The sequence below is a fragment of the Ovis aries genome, chromosome 1, assembly GCF_016772045.2.
Source record: "Ovis aries strain OAR_USU_Benz2616 breed Rambouillet chromosome 1, ARS-UI_Ramb_v3.0, whole genome shotgun sequence".
Taxonomy (NCBI): Eukaryota; Metazoa; Chordata; class Mammalia; order Artiodactyla; family Bovidae; genus Ovis; species Ovis aries.
Genome location: NC_056054.1, coordinates 174,691,315 through 174,713,334, shown reverse-complemented (window position 1 = coordinate 174,713,334; position 22,020 = coordinate 174,691,315). Strand labels below are relative to the sequence as shown.

Here is a 22,020-nt window from a genome sequence, read left to right as displayed (position 1 = left end):
GGCTACCTGATGCAAGGGGCCAACTTGTCTTTGGGAAATGACACGGGGAAAGATTGAAGGCAATAGAAGGGGGCAGCAGAGAGATAAAATGGTTAGATGGCATCACTGACTCAGTGAACATGAATTTGAGCAAACTCTGGAAGATAATGAAGGACAAGGGAGCCTGGGGTGTTGCAGTCCATATGGTCACAGAGAGTCGGACACAATTTAGTGACTGGATGACAACAACTTACCTTTTTCTCTGTCTCAGTGCAGAAAGTCTCGTGGGGAGCAGCTGAAATATAAGGTGGTTTATATAGCAAGAGACATGGATGAAGAATAAAGGTCCTAAGGAATGAATCTTTCTGGGAACTTGACTAAAGCGTTTTCTAATAGATCGCTCAGGGAGCTCAGATCCTTTCCATCTCTGAAATTCAAGGACTCTCTTTATAAGTCTTAACCCCCCACTATCTGCTAATGGAGTGAGGATAATGATTATAATGGTATGAGATGAAATGTATCCCAAGTAAAATTGACTAAGTGGGGCATTGTGCCTGAATAAAGATATGAAGCAAAATAAACATTATGAATATTATACACTGAATTTGTGAATGTCAGAACTAGGATCAGATGTCACAGAGATGATATGGTCCAAATTCTCTCATTTATAGATGAAGCTGAGTCACATAATGCATGGTATAAGAGGAAAATTGTGAGGAAAAATCATTGGGTAGAGCTATAATGACTATTTCAACAAAGCTGTTACACTATTTAGTAAATATTAACACATGGGAAGAATTCAAGAGTATGATAATACTAATATTGCTTCTACTTGAATCTCATCAAAAAGAGTACCAAGATATTTTATAATTGAACTTTGTAATGTTAAAATTCAGAAATTCTGCATACTTTTTACATGTTGCAATACAAAACTGGGAATCTAAAATGTTCTATAGAGTGCCCAACCCAGTATAAATTTTTAAATAACATCTTAAATATACCTATTTTAAAAAAGACTAAGGATATAATACGGCATACAAATACTAGGGGTGCCTCAAAGCAATGCTGCAATCATGACATTTGTATCCTGGGGTCTATGGATCTATGGCCTTCAGGAATCCTTGGCCCCTCTTAGAATCAAGCACAAAATTTTGCACATAATCCACTTTTTTTTTTTCCAGGGGAGGTAGGGGGTCAGATTTCCAAAAGAACTAGGAAGAGCAAAAGGATTAACTTTTTGTTGTTGTTGTTCTAAATCTTACAGGAAAGTTTACATAGATTTTCATTAGTTGGAATGTATAACTTAAGTTAGTGAGCCAAGGAAAGAAAAATAGCTAATTTGAGTTTTTCCCTAAAATGTTTAGAAAGAACAAAATGAAAATAGGCAAAATGAAATAATTAGCAAGAGGAAAAATTAATAATTAGATGCTGTTTGTCTCTGATTAATAGAGAGTTAAAAACAGTAAGATATAATTCTGGTAAAGGCACTGTGGAGGGAGCATAAATTGAGAGGACATTCCTGAAAATGTGGTCTCATAACAGACTAAAATTTCTCTTCAGTTTTAGAGTCAGTACTTTTCGTCAGGAAAAACAATTTGCCAAAGATAAAAGTTCTGATTTACATCACGGAATCATTTAAAATAGTACATTAAAAAAAAAATCTAAAGGAGGAAAACTTTTAATGCAATGAATTATAAAAAAATCTAATTATAAAAAATCAGTGGTCTACAAACATACATTCTACATAATTACAAGTGAAGAAAAACACAAGGTAAGGAGTAATACATACTGCGTAATTTTTGCCAATACATAGCAGGATGTTAAAATGAAATTCAGCCCAGGTATCATTAAGATTTGAAGGAAGTACTAGTATAGGCAGAATTTACTAGTAGTTAAGGAAGTAGTTACATCTTAATCACACTTCAAGTGTATAAAATGGTCAAGATGAGGGCTTGGGAGAAGGATTATTGGAGAGGATTTCTCATGTAAGAGCCCTCATGTCAATTGCATGAGGTTTTAGGGAGACCAGGTAAGGTGCGGATGTGCCCTGGAGTTTAGGGAACACACTGTTCCAGTCATACCTGAGAAATCTAAAGAAGCAGACCATGGCAACAGAGTACTGGGGTAAAGTTCAGGATATGTCTGCATTCCTGGAATCTGCTGGGACCAAAAATGCTTGCGGTTTTCCTTGGATCAGATATGGGCCACTGAGAGAGGAAGCTGGTAGAGAGCTTTCTTGGATCTTGTCCAGCTGAGTCACTTGGAGAAGCGAGGAATCCTCAGGAGAAGAGAGGTGGAGAGTGGTTCTCAGCCAGGAGCGGATTTTACTCTCCTCCCTCAGGGGACAGCTGGCAAAGTCTGGAGACAATTGATGCTCAGCTGGAGAATGGGGGAGGGTGTGGTGTTGCTACTGTCTATTGTTTAGAGACCAGGGATGCTGTTAGACATTCTACCATGCATAGGACGACACAGGACAAGAAAGAGTCGAGTCCAAAATGCCAGTGGTGCAGATGTTTAGAATTGGGTTTCTAAAGAAGGAGCCTCAAGGGCTGGAATCAAAGTGCATCAATTCATGTCTAGGGAGTTGCAGGAGAGTCTCAGTAATGAACAGGGGGTGGGAGGCTTCAGAGAAAGAATGGGCTTTAAATGTCTGCTATCCAGAGAGCTCTGCGACTGTGAACATGATGGTATCTGCCAAGTCAAGGCTCTCTTGCTCTCCCTTCATCTCCTCCTCCCTCCTGCTCGCAGAGAGGTCAGAGAAAGGGCTTAGCAAGTTGGGGGAGAAACAGACGTACTAAAGGAGGAAGGAAAGAAAACAAACCATGCCTCTTTGCCGCAACCCCCCCATGCTTCTCCTCGAAGAAGAGGGGAAACAGGAGGCACCTGACAACTCCCTCCAAATTATCATCCCCTTAGGCCTTAATCTTCCAGTCAAACCTTCATTCCCACTTATGTTGCCTGGAGTTGGGTGATGGACAAATTCTAAAAATCTCATCATCTCTTACTGTGACTTAAACTGTTATGCCCAAGGTCCAAATCCCCAGAACTGAGAGAACAAGACATCCACGGCAATGCAAACACAAAAAGGGAATTTATTGCTAGCTCAAGCCAGGGCCCCGGCCACATCCAACACAGTGGAATAGAGCCAGAGCCCCAAGCCCTGGATTACAGTAGTATTTATAGGTTTAGGACAAAGACAGGGAACTGGCAAGGTTGGATTGGTTACAAGGGTTTCTTTGCATCTACTAATTGGCTAGATTTTTGCGCGCATGGGCTTTCTTAGGCGATTTCTATCCTCGTCCCAATTGTCACAGACCAGGCTACAGGGAGCATGCTGACAGGCTGAGTCCTCCCGTCACCGGCGGGGGTAATTTTGATCCCGCCTGGGCAGTGTCTCAGCTGTTTCCCAGATGCTTGCTCCAGCCTATTTTAGTCATGGCCTCTATCAGGCCTCAACAACACATGCAGTCGAATATCACTTCAGGATGTGGGAATACTGGATGCCTCGCCAAAGTTTTGAGGCTTCTGGGGTCTCTGTCAAGACAACTGAGAAATCCTAAATGTTCATCTAATAGGAGACTGACTACATGTATCTTAATCATCGCACTAAGTATTATTTAACTGAGATCTCGGCTTGCTGAGGCCAAGAGTGGTGCTTTGCCACTGTTCACTGTGATTATTCCTAGGATTTGAGATTAGTAATGTTTGGGAAGCAGCAAGAGAGAGTCCTATTTGACATACCTCTAACTGAAATGTTGCTGTTTTTCTAAAGATTCTCCTGTTCAATCAAGATAGTTACATTCGAATTCCCAGATGACCAATCCATTCTCTAATTTTATTAATTTCTACATCCAATATGGGTCATTTAATTTAGTCACCTGGGGCAAGAGTCGGGGGAGGGAGAGTGGTTAAATCATCCCTCTAGGAAATCTGGAAATGTCTTTTTCCTTATGTCCCCTGACAGCTTTTATGACAAAAAGATGCTGGCAGACTGAGAGGAATTCAGGATCCTTCCAAGGCATGCATATCTGTCTTCCCAGTTGATAGCTCTGCAAAAGGGCACAAAAAAAGCCAAACATACCAGTGGTAGAAGCCAGTGAGAAAGCATTAGATGCTTATAGAACACCCTTTTATGTTCATCATAAGATCAAAGATAAGTCTAAAACTTGAGAAAACTGTCTTTTCTGGATCCAAAACCACTGTGATATTTTCTCCAGTGGGCTGTTAGTATCTTTTGTTACTTAGTATGTTGACTGGATCCCTTTGTTCTGTGTAAAATAATACCTTAGACTAAACTCAGTTCATTTAATTTCCAAGTCTCATTACCCAGAACTGACATGCAATCTTTTTATTTGTTTTTGAACTGAAAACAGGTTGAATAGCAAACCTGAAATAAACAATTCCCTCAATTTTGTCACACCGAGGTAAGAAATGTTGCAAAATGCATTTGCTTCCAGAAGAGTTGAACTTAGATTTAGTTTGCAGAAGGTACAAGCCTTCAACCACCAGCAAACTGAGTCCTGAAGAGTTTAACACATTGGTGTTTTGTAAGAGATATAAATAGTGATAAAATAGCCCTTCACCTCAGGCTCACTTTCCTTATTGAGTAGGAGATAGATGATTTAGACAAAACCATGAACCTTTCAGGAAAACGTACTTGTGATATCACTTCAGTTCAGTTCAGTCATTCAGTCGTGTCCGACTCTTTGCAACCTCATGAACCACAGCACACCAGGCCTCCCTATCCATCACCAACTACCGCAGTCTACCCAAACCCATGTCCATTGAGTAGATGATGCCATCCAACCATCTCATCCTCTGTCACCCCCTTTTCCTGCCCTCAATCTTTCCCAGCATCTGGTCTTTTCAAATGAGTCTGCTCTTCACATCAGGTGGCCAAAGTATTGGTGTTTCAGCTTCAACACTTGGGCTTCATAATTTGACCAACGCAATGTTCTGCAGCTGATACAATTTGACTGAATATATACTGACCCCACGGAGAAGGCAATGGCACCCCACTCCGGTACTCTTGCCTGGAAAATCCCATGGACAGAGGAGCCTGGTGGGCTGCAGTCCATGGGTTCGCTAAGACTTGGACACAACTGAGCAACTTCACTTTCACTTTTCACTTTCATGCATTGGAGAAGGAAATGGCAACCCACTCCAGTGTTCTTGCCTGGAGAATCCCAGGGATAGGGGAGCCTGGTGGGCTGCCATCTATGGGGTTGCACAGAGTCGGACACGACTGAAGTGACTTAACAGCAGCATACTGACCCCATGGATTGTAGCTCGCCAGGCTCCTCTGTCCATGGGATTCTCCAGGCAAAAATACTGGAGTGAGTTGCCATGCTCCTCTCCAGGGAATCTTCCCAACCCAAGGACTGAACCTGGGTCTCCCACTTTGCAGGCAGATTCTTTACCGTCTGAGCCACCAGGGAAGCCCATATTGACCATATTTATATTCAATGCACAGTGACTGATACTTTGTATATATATATATAAAGAGTGAAGGGAGATAAAAAGGGGAAAAAGTGGGAGAGTAGGGGATGAAGGACTCTCTGCTCTTTGTTTTTAGCTATGTTTTAGGGCTCAATTTCTTTCTACTGGAGGCTTCTCATCAAATTATGAATAAACTTAAGTTTTCCTTCCTAACTTCAATTATGCCATCTTCTATCAGATTTTTCCTTCTTCTTGATGATACACTTCTGGAAAGAGTTGTCCACACTTGCCTCCATTTCTGCTCTTTCCATATTTATACTGACTGCTCACTTGTTCATCTCTTTTTTTCTTCCCTAAAACCTGGTTTCCTCTTTATCTCAGAAAAGTTGCCTTTCTTCAGAGGCAGGAACAAGAAGACACAACACAGATATTCCAAGAGAAGGGAGGGGTTTACACCAAATGGATTCAATCAAGGGATGATCTTGAAAAAGTAAGTTTGGAATTGTGGAAAATATGTTGGTAAGAGATGTTAAAAGGGGATCAGGGGAGGGAATAGATATAAGGGATTGAGAACCATGTTTGTCGTCATTCCACAGAATCAACCTACCCACCACGGATCACTTGTAGTGAACACTAGAGGGCAGTAGAGGCTCATGTTGAACGTAGCAGTTTGCTTAATCAAACGTGGCTGCTTACTCTGCAGGACGTGAGGAGGAGGAGGCTGGGAGAGAGTTCAAATGAAAGTGCTGCCATGAGCGATCCAAACATTTGGGCAAGAGTATAAAAATTCTCAGAAAAACAACTTGAAAATGTATCAAGAGCAAAGAGCTTCCTCTTAAGGACCCAGTCCCACATCTACCTCTTAGTCTGACTGACTGGTTTACTAAGATCAAAGTTGGTGTCATCACTTTATATAAGTCTACATGGATGGAGAATAAAGTAAGTCAGTACATGTGAAAGCTGCAAGGAACAATTTTAGATTGCCCAGAGTTGCTAAGGAGGCTAAGTGAAGTTAGAAAAGAACCAGAAAAATGGAAAGCAGAGGACCTGATGAGGCCAGTGAAAACCTTGATCTGAAATATGTACCTGAAATGGTAACCATCAAGCAGGAGAAATGCTGGAGATTGTTTTTTGTTTTAGACTTTAATCCTAGAGGTGCTGCAGGGTGGCAGGGACTGGAGGAGAGAGGATTAAAACCATTCAACTCAAGGTCAAAATTGTTGATCAAGGGTGAGTGTTCTGAAAGTAGATGGAACATCATGAATACTTAAGACTTGGCATCATAAGTGAATTTCAAAAGGACAGGTCAAGAACATTTGAAAATATCTATGACTCTGCTTGTAGTGCTGGTGAGGGTGGAGGGGGTATAGGAAACAGTGACTTCCCGTAGAGAGGATGGTGGTATCCTTAAGCAGAGGCTCAGTTTGAAGAGACAGATAACATGTTCCAGAAAACAGAAAATTATGCAGGAGGCATTTACATTTACGTGTAATCTTCTCAAGAACAAAGAAACAGACATATAGATCAATGGAACAAAATAGAAAGCCCAGAGATAAATCCACACACATATGGACACCTTATCTTTGACAAAGGAGGCAAGAATATACAATGGAGTAAAGACAATCTTTTTAACAAGTGGTGCTGGGAAAACTGGTCAACCACTTGTAAAAGAATGAAACTAGATCACTTTCTAACACCGCACACAAAAATAAACTCAAAATGGATTAAAGATCTAAATGTAAGATCAGAAACTATAAAACTCCTAGAGGAGAACACAGGAAAAACACTCTCAGACATAAATCACAGCAGGATCCTCTATGATCCACCTCCCAGAATTCTGGAAATAAAAGCAAAAATAAACAAATGGGATCTAATTAAAATTAAAAGCTTCTGCACAACAAAGGAAAATATAAGCAAGGTGAAAAGACAGCCTTCTGAGTGGGAGAAAATAATAGCAAATGAAGCAATTGACAAACAATTAATCTCAAAAATATACAAGCAACTTCTGCAGCTCAATTCCAGAAAAATAAACAACCCAATCAAAAAATGGGCCAAAGAACTAAATAGACATTTCTCCAAAGAAGACATACGGATGGCTAACAAACACATGAAAAGATGCTCAACATCACTCATTATCAGAGAAAGGCAAATCAAGACCACAATGAGGTACCATTTCACACCAGTCAGAATGTCTGTGATCCAAAAATCTGCAAGCAATAAATGCTGGAGAGGGTGTGGAAAAGGGAACCCTCCTACACTGTTGGTGGGAATGCAAACTAGTACAGCCACTATGGAGAACAGTGTGGAGATTCCTTAAAAAATTGCAAATAGTACTACCTTATGACCCAGCAATCCCACTGCTGGGCATACACACCAAGGAAACCAGAATGGAAAGAGACGCATGTACCCCAATGTTCATCGCAGCACTGTTTATAATAGCCAGGACATGGAAACAACCTAGATGTCCATCAGCAGATGAATGGATAAGAAAGCTGTGGTACATATACACAATGGAGTATTACTCAGCCGTTAAAAAGAATTCATTTGAATCAGTTCTGATGAGATGGATGAAACTGGAGCCAATTATACAGAGTGAAGTAAGCCAGAAAGAAAAACACCAATACAGTATACTAACACATATATATGGAATTTAGGAAGATGGCAATGACGACCCTGTATGCAAGACAGGAAAAAAGACACAGATGTGTATAACGGGCTTTTGGACTCAGAGGGAGAAGGAGAGGGTGGGATGATTTGGGAGAATGGCATTCTAACATGTATACTATCATGTAAGAATTGAATCGCCAGTCTATGTCTGACGCAGGATACAGCATGCTTGGGGCTGGTGCATGGGGATGACCCAGAGAGATGTTATGGGGAGGGAGGTGGGAGGGGGGGTTCATGTTTGGGAACGCATGTAAGAATTAAAGATTTTAAAATTTAAAAAATAAAAAACTAAAAAAATTAAAATTAAAAATTAAAAAAAAATAAAGTGTCAAGCGAGAAAAAAAAAAGAGGAAGAGATCCTTCAATATAAATATTCAATCTAAAATAATGAAAACAGGCTAGGACAGTATAGCACATGGCTTAACTAAGCTTTATATAATGAATGAAAGAAACTGAACTAGTTAGCCATAATTTAGGGTAGCTGTGACACTTTGAAATGTACAAAATATAACAAGCAGAGGACCATAAAATATTTGAATATTTTCAAAATAATTTCTTTAGTAATAACTGTATGATTTATAATGTTGTCTATGATGCAGACACAATCACTATTAATGTAAAAAAAAAAAAAAAGAACAAAGAAACAGTAAAATGGGCAGTGTGGTTGGAAAGGGCCTAGAAATAGAGCAGAGCTGAAAAACAATGTAAATCTAGAAGAGAGAAGATGTTGGCTCAGGGAATAACTGAGTTCACCTGCAATTAGGGAACTGGGATTTTTGACCTGTAATAATAACTCAGAAGAAAGGGGATACTTTATGGTTTCTGGAACAGCTTACATTTACTCCGATATAAAAACTCATATCTTAAATATCATTGGTGTTTATAAAATGAAGATACCAAACTAGTCACACCTTGTAACAACAATGAACCACTCTTTCTTGGCAAATGCATATACAGAATTAAAACCAATAGAATTTGCTTTTATTTGGAAATTATTGGAGGTGGTTGTATCATCTTAAGGGACAGCTGGGCCATTCCATGCATCAGGATAAAAGTGCTAAAATTGTTGTATAATGACAGCCCAGTGCACCAAAGGACAAGGAAGAGAAAGTAATGAAGACATAGATGGTTGATATTTGTTGAAGTATAAAAGGATTTTGCCAGAATTTGACAGAAGAGGATACAGGGCTTCACTCACACCTAAAGAGGAAATGAGTGTCACAGATGAAAATATCATTTGCATTTTTATAAGTTATATATACCTCAAATAAGACTTTTATTATTACTATTGTTATAAAAACATTGGTGTTGGTAGAAATGGAGATGTTTAAATGTAGCAGAATAGTGTTGACCATGTGCCAACATATCTTTTTCTGATTTCTCAAAATAAAAAGTAACAAACACAGCATTTGTATCTGATCCAGTGTATATTGAGGCCAAAGATAAGAAGACTCCAGCACACTCAGATACAACCAAAAAACAGAAAAAGAAAACTTCAGGGATGTATATGAAAAATCCCAATTTAACTGAAAACTGTAAAAGGATGACCAACATCAATTCTGCTGGAACAGAAAAATACAGAATAGATATTTTTAACTCCAGACATAATTATCATTGGAGTTAGCAAATCAAAGTTAGATCAAAAGAGAGGTATAATTTTAGCGCTAAGAAAATAATGCAACAAAGAGCTATAAACTCCATGAGAGCAAGAGGTATTTCTGGGTTTTTATGTACTTTGGTGTTTCTTGTGCTCTCACACTTTCTGGCACATAATAGGTTCTCCATAAATAGTTGTATAATGAGTATCTGATAAGATGTCATGGAAAACAAAGGAAAAACTAAAGAACGAGTAAGCACAGTATACATTGCTATCTGTAGGAAGAAAGGCATCTAAGAGACAAGTTTAGAAATGAACATATATGAAAATGGGTTTGTTTAGTCACTAAGTTGTATCCAACTCTTTTGCGACCCCATGAACTGTAGCCCGTCAGGCTCCTCTGTCCATGGAATTCTCCAGGCAAGAATATTGGAATGGGTTGCCATTCTCTTCTTCGGGGGATCTTCCCAACCCAGGGATTGAACCAGAGTCTCCTGCATGGCAGGCAGATTCTTTGTAGTTGAGCCACCTGGGAAGCCCAAATATGCATTACAAATGCCATAAGATATAAATACAGATCTATTAGCAGAACTTAATTGCCAATGGAAGGTGCTAACAGACGTGAGGCACAGAGAGAGGTTCAAGGTGGATTCTTTCTTTCATTACACTTCTCTGTAGTATTGTTGTTTTTTTACCATCAGCATGTATCATTGCTATTACTCAACAAGTTAGCTTATTCTTATATTATGAAGAAAAGCATCTAAGAAAGGAGATTTTGAAGAGAATCACAAAGACAGAAAATTGAAGCTCAACATTCAATATCACTGAAGAATGAAAACAGAAGGGACAGCAAGACAAGTCAGGATAAATGATCAAGCAAGGAATTCTGCAGCCTTCACTTCGGGAAGAATAGCAATTGGCATGCCACTGTGTGCCTCTTAGGGCTCATTCTTGATGTGATTTAGGAAGATTTATAGACACTTGTTCACAACCACAAGTGCAGAAACTGTCCAGACAACAAAGTACCAAATAGCCCAGGGATAAAGGAGACTTAAAGAGGCTAATAATAAACTGTGAAAGTGAAAAGAAACAGAATGAAGCCAAAGAGAAAATGAGAGGGTGGTTATTAAGGAGGTAATTTGGGGTAAATAAAAACAGGGACAGAACATGAAGACCTTTTATTGAATGATTAACCAGAAAGCCCAGTTTCTAGACTGGAACACTGGAATCAAACTGGGAAACTGGGAACTACCAGGAAATAATAGGGAAATCAAGTTTCTTTATATGAGACAAAAAAATTGCAGCTTTTTTTATAACACTCAGCTATAAAACACTACTAAATGCTTCTAGTGCCACCTTGCTAACAAATACAGAACTTGTGTCACTTTTTCTCAGCTCCTGAGACTGCAATTCCATCTTTGCTAATTTCCCAGCCCCAGCACAAAATTTCATGTTCTTATTAGAAAGAATTGGAAAGCAATTCCTTGACACTGGTTGGTTTATTTTCTAACCAACCTGACTTCTTTAGAGGGGAAAAAAAATGCTAATGGGGGCATACTCAGTACATTTTGATATTTTGGAAGGAAGAGGCAGTATGGGGCTTAAGACATTAATGGGAAGAAAGACATGATCCAGAAATACCAGCAAAACAACCAGATTCCAGAAACAAGACTAAATCTTCATGGGGCACTGTCCTATCGCCAATAAAACCACTGAACCTGGTCATGAGTGATGATGGAAAAGCACCCGTAACACTCACCTTCAGGGTCCCAAACAGCCCTATGTAATGTGGCTATACATTCTGTGTATTATGTATATTTCAATATATAAAAATTGTGCAATTTCTGAATGATACACCACAAAGATTAATGTGTTTCTAAATAGAAAACAAAAAATAAAAGCTCAAAGCTTTATTTTAGGTCCTGAGTCCCATGAGCTCTGGCTTGGTCATTTCTCATCAACTTAGACTCTTGACTGGTTGATCTTTTGATAGGAAATTTCTGGACCTGCACAGGCAATCCTTTCCAGGGAGACACAGAGCCATCCTTTTACTTCGTTTGGGCATAAATCCACAGACAAATCAAAGAGGACCGGGAAGTAATGTTTGAGAATATCAGATAAAGGAAAGCAATTCCTCAGCTGAGGTTTCCTGAGCACCTCGCATCTTTGCAGCCCTGGCTGGCCATGCTGGTAGAGGCATGCAGTGGAGGAAACGGCAACTGTAGTAAAGCTTGATGAATGTTTGAATGCTGTTTAGGAGGAAAAGAGTGAGGAAAACTTCAAAATAAGTATGCTAGAAATAGTAAATATCATTTAAGTTGCTTTTGGTAGAGGTTGGCTTAATTTGGAAAGGAGAATGTTTTTGGTAAGTGGGTTAGAGAACATGAAAAAAGCAAATATGCAGAATTCATAGGTATTTTGAAAAGCATAACAGCAGTGAAAAATTCCATCTTAAGAGTAAACCTTAAAAGCTGTGACAAGAAAAATTGTTACTACATACGGTGATAAATATTGACTAAACTTACTTTGTTGCATCAAGCTATATTGCACCCCTGAAGGTAATATGTCAGTTACATTGCAAATTTTTAAAATTCCATAAGTATTTCATCTTTTTTCTCATTTCCACATCAGTAACTTGCATGGCTTTTTAACACATGCTGCCATATCCTGTGTTTAGTTGCTCAGTCTTGTTCAACTTTGCGACCTCATGGCTTCCTCTTATTGCCTACAGTGATAAAGAAGTGTTATTACAGTTGAGGGGTCAAAACAGATTTCAGCTCCCTTATCTCCACTCCCACCTCTCTTGCGGTCATACTGAGCCCCTAGAAATCTGAAAAGTCTTTTGGGTTGTAAACCGAGCAGCTGTGTTTTCCCTTTGCAAAGAAGACATTCTTATTTATGGCCCCCTGCGCTGTGACCACTACATCATGTGACATTCCCCACTGCACGCTTACTTCTCCTTTCGAGTTTCAGATTTCCTTCCTTTTCTTTGGTTTGTTCCACAGTTGCGCTTTCCTAGGATGCATAGGGAATTCTGATCCTACCTGCTGTTACTGGGATTTTGCACAGACTTCTTTGGCATAAAAAAACATAAAGGAACAAAAATTAGATTTCTCTCTTTAAAGAAACCTTATTTTGCCATGGAAACCAAAAGAAAAGGATCTTATGAAAATGTGATTTATACTTGTTTGTATTTGAGCCACAATTGTGGTCATTAGATATTTGTCTTCATCCATTAAAGGACAGGTACAGTTGGTGATGGACAGAGAGGCCTGGCGTGCTGTGGACCATAGGGTCACACAGAGTCGGACACAACTGAGCAACTGAACTGAACAGTTAAACACTTGCTTTCAATATCCTGCTGACTTTCTGCCTCAGGTGCATATTCCCTAGTAAGTTACTCAATGTAACTTCACTTGACTTTGACTGACCTCCCACCAAGACACACACTCTATTAAGTACAATCTCCTTGAGATTTGGAAATTCATCTGTGCTTTTTAACCTGAGTATACCCATTAGTATAATCCAAATGACTTAAGTCGACAGAGAGCCCCTCCTCCACCCCCCACCGCCCAGTGTTGAAAAGTTTGTCTTGTGGGCTGAGGGTGGTGGAAAACACAGCAGCTGGTACACATGGGTATAAGTCAATAGTTTTGTAGCTAAACTGGAAAAGCTGGTCCGCGTAGACCTAAGGTTTAAGTCAAGGTGACACAATGAGAAATATAAAATCAGAAAAGGAGAGAACTACATAACTAGTGAATGAGTAAATGTTTACCCTTCTGTGCAGCTTTGGATAGTCCTTGAAGTCATTTCCTCAGGGAGAAGAATGTTAAAAACAGCCTTGTGAACAGTCATTTCCCTCTGATCTTAGAAATCGGCAGTTTTCACGTCCCTATGACTTGGCCATATCTTCAAGATTCAGTTCAGTTCATTTTAGTCACTCAGTCGTGTCCGACTCTTTGCGACCCCATGGACTGCAGCACGCCAGACCTCCCTGTCCATCACCAGCTCCCGGAGTTTACCCAAACTCATGTCCATTGAGTCAGTGACGCCATCCAACCATCTCATCCTCTGTTGTCCCCTTCTACTCCCACCCTCAATCTTTCCCAGCATCAGGATCTTTTCCAATGAGTCAGCTCTTCATATCAGGTGGCCAAAGTATTGGAGTCTCAGCTTCAACATCAGTCCATCCAATGAACACCCAGAACTGATCTCCTTTAGGATGGACTGGTTAGATCTCCTTGCAGTCCAAGGGACTCTCAAGAGTCTTCTTCAACACCACAGTTCAAAACCATCATTTCTTTGGTGCTCATCTTTCTTTACAGTCCAACTCTCATATCCATACACGACTACTGGAAAAACCATAGCCTTGACTAGATGGACCTTTGCTGGCAAACTAATGTCTCTGCTTTTGAATATGCTGTCTAGGTTGGTCATAACGTTTCTTCCAAGGAGTAAGCGTCTTTTAATTTCATGGCTGCAGTCACCATCTGCAGTGATTTTGGAGTCCAGAAAAATAGTCTGACACTGTTTCCACTGTTTCCCCATCTATTTCCCATGAAGTGATGGGACCAGATGCCATGATCTTAGTTTTCTGAATGTTGAACTTGAAGCCAACTTTTTCACTCTCCTCTTTCACTTTCATCAAGAGGCTTTTTAGTTCCTCTTCACTTTCTGCCATAAAGGTGGTGTCATCTGCATATCTGAGGTTATTGATATTTCTCCCAGAAATCTTGATTCCAGCTTGTGCTTCTTCCAGCCCAGCGTTTCTCATGATGTATTCTGCATATAAGTTAAATAAGCAGGGTGACAATATACAGCCTTGACATACTCCTTTTCCTATTTGGAACTAGTCTGTTTTTCCATGTCCAGTTCTAACTGTAGCTTCCTGACCTGCATACAGATTTTTCAAGAGGCAGGTCAGATGGTCTAGTATTCCCATCTCTTTAAGAATTTTCCACAGTTTATTGTGATCCACACAGTCAAAGGCTTTGGCATAGTCAATAAAGCAGAAGTAGATGTTTTCTGGTACTCTCTTGCTTTTTTGATGGTCCAGCAGATGTTGGCAATTTGATCTTTGCCTTTTCTAAAACCAGCTTTAACATCTGGAAGTTCATGGTTCACGTATTGCTGAAGCCTGGCTTGGATAATTTTGAGCATTACTTTGCTAGTGTGTGAGATGAGTGCAATTGTGTGGTAGTGCAGTAGTTTGAGCATTCTTTGGCATTGCCTTTCTTTGGGATTGAAGGTCAAATAATCAATACTGTATAGAGATGTTAAAAATTCATGTGTGAACGTAGGTATTATATATTACCTGATGTTCTCAACTTGAAAAGAGATTGTCACCTGTATTTTCACCAAACGACACTAGCATTGAATGCTTTTCTATGGAAGGGTATTCAAGGAATTAAAAGTCTGAGATGAAAGGACCTAAGAATACCAATAAAAATGCCAGTGAATATATAGTATGTTAGTGAGGGGTGTAGACAAAGCCTTTTGCTAATTGTTCTTATTTTCTGGGAGAATTGACTTTAGAAGGATTTATCAATGGCACAGAAAAAGATCAGGGCCTTCTGGAAATTGTTTTAAGAGCTTCAACTTTTCCAATGTACTGAAAGTAATCTGTGGTGGGAAATAGCCAGACACTGGAGAAAGGCTTCTTCTAAACCAACTGACAAGAATGGTGTAGGGACAGTGAAAGTTGAGAAGCTGTGGAATGGATGCAAAGCAAAGCACTCAGCTTTTGGTGGATTGAAAACTCTCAGCAGAGAAGAAATGTGATTTTCCTGCATGTACCTGCTATTGATTACATGCTTTTATTATCATTGGTATCCGCTTTTGAATAACCCACTTAAGTTCCACAGAGAACTCTCATAAAGATCCTAAAAAGAAGCACTGTTGCTTCTGTTTATACATCAGTCCTCTGTCCACATGTTAGAACATGATTAAACTGAAGGATTGCCTCCATAGCTATCAGTGCATTCTAGAGCTTGCATGTCTGTTTTCTTGCTCACCTAAATTAGTCTGCATCTTATAGAACTGGATTATTCAGACAGTGTCTCAACAATTTAACATTCTTAGATTAAATGCACATTTGACAAATGTATTTGCTGCCTCTTGGTTCTTGTTTCATCTGTATATTATAAATGACTGAGTTCTGGTCTGTTGAAAAACTTTTTTTCCTGCCCTTCTTTCTTATTCCTTACCCTAAACACTGTCTTGAATCAGTAATAATGTTCTGCTCCAAAGGAAAAGTCTTAAACTATGTAGTAAAAGGAGAAAATTTCTGACTGGGCAATGAGAATGTTTCCATCTGATTTGTTATAAATCTGGGTCCAGTTGTGCATGAAAATTCGATGCATCATCTGTAATTATTATGCCAGTTGGAAGTTTGATCAGAACAGCAGACAGCCAGGCTATGCAACAACAAGCACTTGACATTTTAAATGGTCCTGACATTATAGCTCTGACATTTCATTTTTTATATCCTTTCCCCCAAAATGAAATGATGAATGAGATTTCTTGATGGGCTAGAACTTTTAAAGTTTCGGGTTCTATATCACAGGCCTATTAGTACCTCTGTCAATGGCAGGCTATGCAAACAGTGGAGGTTGAAGAGCAGATGTGAGCTGTCTTTATGTTAAAAACTTCCTAATTACTCTTTCATATTCAAATTTGGGTTAAAAACACACAGAGTGGACTGTCCCTGTCTCCCTGTAGTTACAGATGTGGATCAAGTATAGAGAGGGATAAATGAGGTGCACACGGCAATAGAAATGAAGTATAAATGGAAGTAGGAAGACTTAGGTAAACAAATTGATGAAGATGCAGTTTAAGGTCATAAAGATGCAGGTAGAAATATTCTGAGTGAGTGATAGCTGCTCAGTTGTGTCTGACTTTTTGGGACCCCAGGCACTGTAGCCCATCAAGCTCCTCTGTCCATAGAATTCTCCAGGCAAGAATACTGGAGTGGATTTTCTAGGATCTTCAGAAGATTGAGATTTACAAAATACATAATGTAATGTGAAATATGTTGAAGTGGAATGATCACGGACAAAGAAAGGCAAGAAAAATCACTGAAGCTGTAAAGCCACAAAATCCTGCTCATTTGCTGATGGTGAGCTACCTGCTGGATTCTGAGCTTCCTAGCAGTAGAAGTGAAAAGGAAAACATCATTACAGTCTTACCCAGCAGCAGCCCCATCCCAGCAATGGCAGTTGATTTCATTTTTTCAACCACATTCCTCTGAGGCACCCAATGACCTTTCCACATAAAACTGGGTCCTAGTTCCCCGCTTCCAAGCTTCTAAGTTCTAATTACCTCAGCCTCTTCCTTTTGTTTCCCTTGCCTAGGATGGGAGCTGCTCCTTGCCATTTCTGTGTTACTTCAGTGTCTTGCTTGACTTTTCCAGTCCTCCAATGTCCTCTTAACCAATTCTTTCTATTAAAGAGAGAATTTAAAATATTGTGTGTGTGTGTATGCGTGCTCAGTCATGTCCAACTCTTTGTGACCCCACGGACTGGAGCTTGCCAGGCTCCTCTGTCCATGGGATTTCCTAGGCAAGAATACTGGAGTGGGTTGCCATTTCCTCCTCCAGGGTATCTTCCCAACCCAGGGAATCGGACTTGCATCTCCTGCATTGCCAGGTGGATTCCTTATCACTGTGACACTTGGGAAGCCCTTTTCTCTCTATGTACTAAGTCCTTACTATGGAATTGGCTGAGCAGGCTCATTTAATACTGATGGCCCAGTGATGTGGCTGTTATCTCTGCTTTATGCCTGGTAGCTGAGACTCAAAGAAGTGGTATCATTTTCCCAGATAGCTGCCTGGAAATATCATATCCAGGTTGAGCATAACAGGGAAACAACTGGCAACAGAGCAATGTAGTCAGTAGGATCCCAACCCGGCATCACAGTGTAAAATATGAAAAGATGGGTTTTGGAGCTGAGGGTTTATAGCTTAATTATCCACACAGATGTAATAGATAGGGTGAGCCAAGTAGACACTTAAGGACACCTCCCTACCCATAGAGACCCTAAGAACATCCGTGCTCTGCTTTATCCCATCTCCCACTTTATGTTTTGAGCCCTAGAGTTCTCAGGTGGCTTCCCAGGCTCCAGCTTCCCTGCTGCCTCCTACCTGGATGACGCTCTTCCACTCATCACCCTCTTTGGGATCGTGACTGCTTTGTCTAGTTTACCAGGCTCGCTTTCAGCTTTTTCCTTGGATGCTGCCTGGTAGGTTTCTAAGCTCTGTTCCATCACTACACCCAACACTCACTCCGGGTCTGCCTCTTCTCAAGTTGCCCCATGGCTTACGGAGAAGGTGAGAGCAGTACTCCGTTCTCTTTCCAAAGTATAGCTTTGCTCATGTGCGAGAATAGCAGACAGAGCACACGCTTGCCAGATTCTTAGGGAAATGGGTTTGTGGGTGCAGTTGAAGGATGTGAAAATGCTAGTTGCTTGTTGTAAGAGAACACATCGTAAAGTAATGTCTACTTCATAGGTTTGCTGAGGGTGGTCCTAAGGAGATGAGATGAAATCTAGGTATACAAGGATTTAGATTAAATCATGTATAGGCGAGGTAGAAAAAGAGGCTGGAAAAGCAGAACCATATTATTTCCTTTGGGACTCTGTCTCTTAATACCACATTCCTCCAAAGTCCTAGTCTCCATCATTTCTTCCGCAACTTAGCATTGTGATGCTGAGTCCAAGGAAACAGTCCTAACTGAGATATGAAGTCATATTACTTTACTTTAAAATATCTCACATTAAATTTAAATTCATCCTTTAGATAAGCTTTAATCAGAGACTTCTGCCTAACGATTTTTTTTAAATTTTGAATTTTTATTGTATTTATAGGAATTCCTCAGTTCCTGCTCCTCACCCCCCAGGGGTTTTTACAGTAAAATTTCAAGCAAAGAACCCCATGACAAGCAGGACCTGGTTTGTGAAGAACCTCAATAACTTTTAATTAAATGGGAGTGACAGCCTCAGAAATCGTCAAAGGGCAGTAGCCCAACCAGAATTACAGCCATCTAACAAGATTCTAGATAGTCCAATATATTTTCCTCTTAAAAAAATAATTCCTTGGCATTTTGAAGGAAAGGAACACTATTTTAAGAAAGATGAAAGGCATTAAAAGATCTAATTTTTACCTTATAAAAAGGACCCCTCCCCTTAAAGAAGGCTGAAATCCTATAACTCACATCTGTCTACATAGTTGAAGACTCATCAGAAGGCAGATGGCCTGATTCTTTGGCTCAATATCAACAAAGAAAGGAAGTGAAAAGGAAAAACAGATTGAGTGGCAGCTGGTCCAGGGTGACGACAGGCTCTGGTGCAATTACTTTCTCCTTGTCAATGGCTTGTGTCTACTGTTCCTTGTTTGGGTTATTTCTGGCAGAGAGAGGATAATCTCCCTAAGAGCAGCTACTGACCTGGAACTGAGGTTGAAAATACAAGAGTAGGCTGTGGAGGGCTCAGGAGAGTGGGCTATTGTTTAGTTTCTAAGTCGTGACCAACTCTTTGGTGACCCACCAGGCTCCTTTAGGTGTGGCAAATATACCCTTCATTTTTCTTTCCAAAATGTTTTGGAATAAATGTAATGGGGGACTAAATGAGAAAGCAGGGTTTGTTTAAAATTTATGTCTGAGAGGCAAATGAGGAGGCCTAAAGGAAGGTTTGCTGCATGAAAGAAACCAATGGAAAAGAGCCTGCTTCTCTACTCCCTTTCTGCCCACCCCCCCAAAAAAAATTCATATTAAAATAACCTTTAAAAATGAAAATGAAATACAGGGAAGTCCTGACATTTAAACCAAGCTAGGGTCTTATGCTTTCAAAAACCTAAATCATTAAAACAGTGTGGCCAGGGAATATCTTTCTCAATATTGAGAGTCTGTGAGGACAGTCGTAGGTAGGCAAAACCTGGACATTCATATGAAACCCAGGGAAGGCTAAGTTTATCAGTAGGATGACTGACAGCATTGAGAAAAATATTTCAGGAGGCAGCATTGCTTGGCAGAAAGAGCACTGAACTAAGACTCAGCCCTGGGTTCTTATGACATTGGACAAGTTGTTTATCCCTCAGTGTCTCAGTCCCCTCTGCTCACAAAGGGGTGTGGGTGGGGGCAAACCTCTGAAGTCCCAACTCTAGTTTTCTATGATTCCATGAAGCTTTCATAATGCAGGGAATGATACCTCAGTCCTTCAAAATGATTAGTTGTTTAGAAACACAGTTTAAGACTTGTTTGACACAAATCTCAGGAAGCCCAGATCATTTTAGGTTCAATGGCCAATGAGTTTCAGATTGCTACCCATGGGCTCTATTTCCAGTAATTACTTTGTGTCCTGTCTCTCATTCTGAGATCCTCTCCATTAATGGAAGGGAGGGCCAGTGACAGGCTGCCTACATAGAAGTCACCTGCATATCTTTTCCAAAATAAATGTTTTTATATCCCTGGTGCACCGTTGCAGCCACCTGCACTCCACAAACACATCTATTTCTACTTTATTGACTATGCCAAAGCCTTTGACTGTGTGGATCACCATAAACTGTGGAAAATTCTGAAAGAGATGGGACTACCAGACCACCTGACCTGCCTCTTAAGAAATCTGTATGCAGGTCAGGAAGAAACAGTTAGAACTGGACATGGAACAACAGACTGGTTCCAAATAGGAAAAGGAGTACATCAAGGCTGTATATTGTCACCCTGCTTATTTAACTTATATGCAGAGTACATCATGAGAAATACTGGGCTGGAGGAAGCACAGGCTGAAATCAAGACTGCCGAGAGAAATATCAATAAGCTCAGATATGCAGATGACACCACCCTTATGGCAGAAAGTGAAGAAGAAATAAAGAGACTCTTGATGAAAGTGAAAGAGGAGAGTGAAAAAGTTGGCTTAAACCTCCGCATTCAGAAAACTAAGATCATGGCATCCAGTCCCTTCACTTCATGGCAAACAGATGGGGAAACAGTGGAAACAGTGGCTGACTTTATTTTTATGGGCTCCAAAATTGCTGCAGATGGTGATTTCAGCCATGAAATTAAAAGACGCTTACTCCTTGGAAAAAAAGTTATGACCAACCTAGACAGCATATTAAAAAGCAGAGATATTACTTTGCCAACAAAGGTCCATCTGTTCAAGGCTATAGTTTTTCCAGTAGTCACGTATAGATGTGAGAGTTGGACTATAAAGAAAGCTGTGCGCAGAATTGATGCTTTTGAACTGTGGTGTTGTAGACTCTTGAGAGTCCCTTGGACTGCAAGGAGATCCAACCAGTCCATCCTAAAGGAGATCAGTCCTGGGTGTTCATTGGAAGGACTGATGTTGAAGTTGAAACTCCAATACTTTGGCTACCTGATGTGAAGAGCTGACTCATTTGGAAAGACCCTGATGCTGGGAGGGATTGAGGGCAGGAGGAGAAAGAGATAACAGAGGATGAAATGGTTGGATGGCATCACCGACTCAATGGACATGGGTTTGGGTGGACTCTGGGAGTTGGTGATGGACAGGGAGGCCTGGCGTGCTGCGGTTCATGGGGTTGCAAAGAGTCAGACACGACTGAGCGACTGAACTGAACTGATATTCCTGGTGATTCTAATGCATGACCAGATATGGAAACCACAACTGCTCACATCTGAGAGACCCACCCCCAGGGTCATCCATCCACACTGTCTCCCAGCATTGACCTTTAAGTCCTTTGGAGCCAAGGAGTCCTGCATAATTCATTTATATGATACATACAGCAGAAAAGATCAGTCTTGTATGCATGCATGCAGACTAATTTAACCCTACTGCCTCCATCACTAACTGTATTACCCTTGTCAATACAGGGTATTTCCCTCGGTGAGTCTGTTTCCACACACATGAAATGAGATTAAAAACACTCCAGTGAGTTATGAAGATGTCACAAGAGGCCATATATAAGCACCTAGCAAAGTGCCTGGCCTACTATATGCTTAGTATGTGCTTGTTCCTCTAACTTCTAGAATATTCAAGGCCTTAGATATATAGAGTTAAGGCTACTTTTTAGGTAATAGATTCCATTTTGGCATAAAGGGACACTATATGCTTTTCCCAGACATTTTTATCCCTTGGTTCTCTAGCTATTAAAGGTATGCAGCTGACAGCCTACCAGGCTCCTCTGTCCATGGGATTTTTCCAGGCAAGAATACTGGAGTGGATTGCCTTTTTCTTCTCCAGGGGATCTTCCTGAACCAGGAATCAAACCCACATCTCCTGCATTGCAGTTGGATTCTTTACTGACTGAGCTATGAGGAAAGCTTTCTCTCTAGCTATATTTACTTGGCCCTTCTAGTGAAGTCTGAGAA

General features: G+C 40.3%; 1 protein-coding gene across 1 annotated transcript in view; it reads left to right on the top strand.

Annotated features, from left to right (window-relative positions):
• The window catches only part of GUCA1C (guanylate cyclase activator 1C), a 39,818-nt gene extending 24,355 nt beyond the window's left edge, over window positions 1–15,463 (top strand). The window contains 5 exon segments of the mRNA XM_060397173.1: window positions 1,161–1,165; window positions 3,010–3,149; window positions 15,206–15,265; window positions 15,268–15,326; window positions 15,329–15,463. Of these exon segments, the coding sequence (XP_060253156.1) occupies window positions 1,161–1,165; window positions 3,010–3,149; window positions 15,206–15,265; window positions 15,268–15,326; window positions 15,329–15,463 (399 nt within the window).
• Window positions 15,464–22,020: the final 6,557 nt, after the last annotated feature.